The following is a 6,380-nucleotide window of genomic DNA, read 5'->3' on the forward strand; positions in this document are numbered from 1 at the left end:
AGGCAATATGCTTTCATGTTCGACAAACCCAAATCCACGCCCACACTCAGTCATGAATACACACCTTTTCTCTAATTTTTAGTTAGTTTATAATAATCATAAACTAAAACAAATATAGATTAACAACATCCTTAAATACTTGAGTTTTATGCATTACTTGCGAGGTGTTTTGCATAAAAAATACAGTTCCTTTGATCTTTAATAAAATCTATATTTTCCTGTCAATCAAATTACGAGATCCGGTGATGGTGAAAGGCGTGTTTATTTTTGTCGAAAAATCCCTTCGCGGTACAATATAGTATCGTTATTTTGATTAAAATTTTAAAATTTTCTTATCTTTATTCATCCAAAATTTGAAATACATTTTTAAAAAATGAGATTGTACTTATTATTTTTTGAGAGTTTAAATATTAAACGTGTATACAAAAATCATGCGTATGAATCTCATCCAGACTATCAATTTTTGGACACGAGCCATTGAGGGAGACGCACCTTCCTGTGACAATGAATTCACGGCCCATATTTTGAATAAACAAGCCTCTTTGTCTTTATCTCTTGATGAGTAGAACATTAAATAAAACCATATGACGACAACAATAACAGTTAGACGAAATAATCAGGAATATGTTGTGCCTGCAAGTTCTTCTCAGGTAAGGTATTTTACAAGTGTGTATTATAATACATCGGCACCATCGCGTGTTGTATATACATGTGTCGGCCATGTTTATGTACACCCCTCATCTACGTTAACCCCGCCTTGTTTTAGGACGCGCAACCATCCCCCTTAGCCCTTCTAGCAGCAACTTGTAGTAAAATAGGTGATCCTGCGACTGCCCCCGAGGGAGGAGCCACACAGAATGGGGGTAATGCAGTGAGAGTAGTTGGACAAGCTGGGGGTGCGGAAATAGTTACACCAAACTTTATACAGTTACCGTCGGGAGCCATTGTAGACGCTAGCGGCAAGTTTTTCTTTTGAGTTTAATGAATAAAGTTTTCAATATATTTTTTTTTCAAATTATAGAAAAATTTAAACAATTCTCTGAATTCATTTGTTAAAAATATAATTTTCAGGTAAACAGCAGTTTGGGATCCCAGTTTCTATAGGTCCTAATGGCCAGATTATACAGCAAGCAGCCCAACCTCAACTGTTTGCAAATGGAAATGTACAGTACAGTGTTATTCCTTCTTACCCTACCATTGGCATTGACAGCCAGGATGGATCTGCCATCATTATTCCAGCTTCTCCCTCAGCAAATAACACAGGGCAGGCTATATTTGCTGGAGGACAGCAAACTGTGTTGGCTGCCCCAAATGGTCAACTGATCAGGGCTCAAGGTCTCCCAGCCAACAGTGTCATTCCAAACATGGGATTTGCTAACTTGACTGGGAATGTTGTGAACTTGGGAGGGAATTTAGTAAGTTTGGGCAATGTCCAGGGTGGTCCAAGACCAGTTCAAGCTGTTCAACTTCAGTCACAATATCAACAGGTGCCCAATTTTATTCAGATACCTGTCTCTAATGGTCAAGCCACAGCAATGCAGGCAATTCAGTTACAGTCTTTACCGGGGTTTCAGATGGTTCAAGGTTCTCAAGCAATTACAACTACTGCTAACAGCAGTGGGCAGACAAATGCAGATGGAACACAGACTGTATCCAGTACGAGCACAGTCAGTATTGCACCTCAACCAACACAGCAGCAACAGCCTCAGACAATTCAAATACAACCACAAGTGCTTGAAATCTCTAATGTAGCAACTCCCTCAAAAGGTAGTGACAATAATAATAGTAGTAAACCATCTACACCACAGACTTTAACTATCCAACCTAACCCTGTAACATCCTCACCACCGTCATCAACGACAGCACCTTCAACACAGCAACATAACCAGACTGTGGTCCCTCAGCTCCTCCCTGCCAGCGGTTCTATTCCCATACAACAGATGCCCACTGTTGTGTACAATGCTGCTACTGGACAATTAATACCGATTTCTCAAGGGATGATAGTGTCTAATGGACAAAGTATTGTGATGAATTCTATGTCACAGATGGCATCTAGTGCCTCAACATCAACTGTCAGTACTTCATCATCATCACAGACCTCACAACCTGTCTCTGTGCTTCAACCAGGCCAGGTAATAACCCCTCAACAACTTGGCCTTCAAACTATTCAAGGTCAGAATATCCAGTTTTCTGGTGCCCAACAGCCTGGTCAAGTCATCACTGGTACACCTTGGTTGTCTGCCATTAACAATTTAAATGTGGGCAGCATTAGGCCACCTAATGCAATTCAAACCATACAAGTTCCAAACATGACTCTACAAAACCTTCAAGGTCTGCCTGCAGTGCAGAACTTTCAAGGGATACAGACATTTCAGCTAACCCCTCAGGGGCAGTTAATTGCAGCTGGGCCAACCCCTATCCAGTCAAATCTGGCCATAAACTCCCAGGGGGCAATCACAATAGCAGCCCCTCAGGCACAGACTACCCAGCAGACCCAACCTGCCCAGTCTCTGAGTCCACAGATGTCCCAACAGTACACAGCGACTGTACAAAACATTCAGCCTGCACCCCAGCAAGCTCAGATTATCAATGGTAAATTATTCCCATTTACCCACATTTTTCAGTCTTATAGTAAATAATGCATGCTACTGAAAAGAGTACGGTATTATAAATAGTCTAAGACTACTTTACATAAGAATAACTCATATGCTTTTATTTTAATAGCAAACACAGGGCAGCCTGTAGCTGGAACAACCATACAGCAGGATCCAAATGACCCTACTAAATGGCAAGTGGTTCAAACCCCAAACAACCCACCTCTTAGTCCCACAGAGCAGGGAATGGCACAACCAGGGAGGAGACTTCGGAGAGTGGCATGCACGTGTCCTAACTGTAAAGACAATGAGGGAAGGTAGGTGACAGGAACGCGATCAAGTTAAGAGTATGGTGTCTATTTTTCTTTTTAATTGGCAAAAGATATGAGGTGCATCACTAAATTGAATCAGAAAAAGACAACTGTTCTAGCATTAAAGTACATTGTGTGTTACAATGTTTGAGTTATTTCCCTGTATTTTATATGTATTTACAGATCAGGTGACAACAAGAAAAAACAACATATTTGTCATTACCCTGGATGTAATAAAGTTTATGGAAAGACTTCACATTTGCGTGCCCATTTGAGGTGATAATCATTTTCAGGTTACTTTTCGAAAGTGAAAAATATATCAAAGTCTTACCTAATACTTCCTGTTTATTCTGCTGTATACTTGTAACATAACATTGATGTGCGCAAGTTTTTTTTAAGGTGGCACTCGGGCGAGCGTCCATTTGTGTGCAATTGGTTATTTTGTGGAAAACGCTTCACAAGATCAGATGAACTTCAAAGACACAGAAGAACACACACAGGTAATTCTTGGAAAAGATATTGAGATGTGTTTCTCCATGATTTTTTAGGCATGAGTATGATACAGTTATTCTGTAATAATGTCTTGTTTTCTTATTCTGATTTTTAGGAGAGAAGCGGTTTGAATGTCCTGAGTGCCAGAAAAGGTTTATGAGAAGTGATCATCTTACAAAGCACAGAAAAACTCACAAGAATAAGAATGTGCAAGTTGTTTTAGGTAATACAAGAAAAAATTCTAATGTTTTACATAATGTACCTTCGGATGTCTTACTCAGTGAATTAAGGTTTAAATAATGATGAAAAAATAAAATAATGCTTAAACATTTCTTCCCATAACAAAGTGCATTGTTTCCATAAGAAACTTGTAATCTTTTTTTTTTTTTTTTATTTTTTTTTTTTGAAAGATTCAAGTGAAACTGGGGAGGAGGGGGAGATTGAAGGGTTTCCTGAGACCCTGACTGTGGATACCGATGAGGGAACCACAACAATACAAATGGTGGCATATACTGGACAACCCATTCAGCAGGTGGAGGAGGGATGAGAAGGGATGCAGTAAATTACTGGCATTGCTAAATTATCAGTGTCAAGATTCATAGTCCTAGGCTGTGTGTGCAAAGAGGAGTAGTGACTGCACTGGAAGGAATCCCCTCTCTAATCCGGTCTCCTTGCTTTAATGATGAAGCTTGTTCATGGAGTACATGGTACTCTCTATTTAAAATTCATCAGAATGCTTCTTTCAGCTTGAAGGTGAATAACGTAATACCCAAGATAATGTGCAGTCACTTTATTTTTCCCCCATTCTAGCATTTTATTAAGAGGATATATTGTTGGTAATATATGTGTACATTGGATGTACATGTTCTAAAGTAAGATGTATTTATAATGTGATGTACTTGTTATGTTGTTATAGATGTTGTGCAGCTGTTAGTAGTCTTGTATTTAAAAACTTTTTTTTGGAATGGAATTTAAAGGCAAATGAGGTAGGATCATCATTGCTTTAGAATCATGGAAGTAATATAATGTCTTAAAGAATTGCTATGGCAAAACAATAGGCAGAAGTCTAGAGAAACTGCATTTGATTATTTTCAGAAATGTGATTGGTTGTTTATAAAAAGGAAAAGTTCTATTAAAAAAAAAAAAAAAAAAACTTGGAGTTTAAAGCAAAACATATACACCAAGTTAAGAAATTTTTCACTTTAACCTTTTTCATTTAAATAAATGTTGTTTCATCCAAAATGAACTTCCTTTTATGATATATTTCAAAATTAAGGAAGAGGACAATTTGTTCATGTTGTTTATTTTTCTTACTCTTTAGGGTAGGGGTGGTAAAAGACCAAATATTGGTATCTTTACTTATATTTGCAGTTGTAAAAGACATTGCGATAAAAATACCTCAGTAAATGAGCTTTGACATAATCCAAGTTTCAAAGTTCACATTTTCTTTATAGGTCAATTCCACATTTGATAAAATTAAACTTTTAAAGCCATAATTATTAGTGAATTTTTATACTTTGACATTAATAAAGAAGATAACATTGTAATCTTTTACACTTTCTAGCTCACCTGAGCAGAAGTTTCTTCTCAAGAACCACTGGGCCAATTTCAACTAAACTTACCACAAAGCATCCTTGGGTAAAGGGGATTCAAGTTTGTTCAAATGAAGGACCAAATCTTCTTGAAAGGGGAGATAATCAAAAATTAGTGAAAATTAAATGGCATCTTTTAGAAATCTTTTTTGAAGAATCACTGGGCCAGAAATAATGAAACTTATATGAAAGCTTATATTATTATTATTATTTGTTCAAATCATGCCCACCCATGGGTAGGATGGAACAAAAAAACAGGATCAAAGTTTAAAATAGGAATTTGTAGGAAATAGCTTTAAAAAGTGTCTTCTCATGAATAGCAAAGCCATGATTAGCAGTCATATTAAATCAGAAGCATTCTCAGGTAGTGTAGATTCAAATGTGTTCAAATCATGACCTCCTTGGAGTAGGGTGGGACCACATTTGACAATCAAAGTTTTACTTAGGATTATAGGAAAAAATCTCAAGAACAGCATGGCCTTGATAAGTCATATTAATCATATTAATATGGAACAAGTTTGTTCAAATCATTAACCCCTGGGGGATGGGACTACTTGTATGTGTAAACTTTTCAGTGCTGGACTGATTTCTGCTTTCCTCTCACCAAAGTGCTCAGGTGAGCAATGTGGCCCATAAGTCTCTTGTTGATCCTTCTTATTTCACAGAATTTCTCAGAAAGGCTCTGCCCTAGTGTTCTGTTAAAGTGATTATTTTTGTACAAATGATTCACAAGTACCAGTAAATGTATTGTAGTACCAATATTATACATGTCTTGAGTCATAAACGTTTAGAGTGATCTATAATTGAATCTCAGATTATGAAATGTGAAATCAATTTGTTTGGTATTGTAAAGAAACTGCCTTTTTTTTTTAAAGGGATTTTTGATTTTTTTTAAATGAACATTATTGCAAGTTATTTGCACATCACAGAACATTCAGTGCTATTGTAAACTGATAATTTGTATTCATATACATGTGTATGTATTTTAAAGCTGTCGAACATTTTGATATACATGTAATTTTAGCTCTGCACAGTTTTAGGTGTTTAAGTTTTACATGAAAGATTTTGTAAGGAAAGTTTTTTAACATTGCTTCTGTGTCCCAATGTAAAATAAAGAAATCAACAGCTCAGGTTTTTTGCTTGCCTTATGGTTTGTCAACTGAGGGACTGGACGTGTCATTCATACAAAGGTGAACTCATTAAGACAGGTTGCTAATGAATATTTACAAGGCAAACTTTTTCACAATTATATTAAGCAGCTGGCCCTCCACCAGGATATTTAGATTTTGAAACCTGGGTCATATTTTCCCCCAAGAATTTGCTAATGATGTATTGCTACTTTAACAAGTTTCATCGCAAAAAACGGGCATTTATGCAAGATACCAGAGTAA

At 36.7% G+C, this 6,380-nt stretch overlaps 1 protein-coding gene across 1 annotated transcript; it reads left to right on the forward strand.

Moving 5' to 3' along the window:
- Nucleotides 1-463: 463 nt before the first annotated feature.
- LOC133179112 (transcription factor Sp3-like) lies at nucleotides 464-6,120 on the forward strand. The gene is made up of 8 exons (XM_061313853.1): nucleotides 464-650; nucleotides 767-959; nucleotides 1,072-2,592; nucleotides 2,725-2,911; nucleotides 3,089-3,181; nucleotides 3,305-3,405; nucleotides 3,513-3,620; nucleotides 3,808-6,120. Exons 1-8 carry the CDS (start codon nucleotides 585-587, stop codon nucleotides 3,942-3,944), a joined length of 2,406 nt encoding a protein of 801 aa, XP_061169837.1. The 5' UTR covers nucleotides 464-584; the 3' UTR covers nucleotides 3,945-6,120.
- The last annotated feature ends 260 nt before the right edge of the window (nucleotides 6,121-6,380 follow it).

This window comes from Saccostrea echinata, unplaced genomic scaffold (assembly GCF_033153115.1).
Source record: "Saccostrea echinata isolate AGI-Se365-2 ecotype Australia unplaced genomic scaffold, CSIRO_AGI_Sech_v1 ptg000004l, whole genome shotgun sequence".
Classification (NCBI taxonomy): domain Eukaryota; kingdom Metazoa; phylum Mollusca; class Bivalvia; order Ostreida; family Ostreidae; genus Saccostrea; species Saccostrea echinata.

Excerpts from the sequence above, each read along its gene's own strand:
- LOC133179112 (XM_061313853.1), top strand. The coding sequence starts at position 585 with ATGACGACAACAATAACAGTTAGACGAAATAATCAGGAATATGTTGTG. Across the intron at positions 960-1,071 it reads AGCCATTGTAGACGCTAGCG|GTAAACAGCAGTTTGGGATC; the intron begins GCAAGTTTTTCT and ends TATAATTTTCAG. Across the intron at positions 2,912-3,088 it reads TGTAAAGACAATGAGGGAAG|ATCAGGTGACAACAAGAAAA; the intron begins GTAGGTGACAGG and ends ATGTATTTACAG.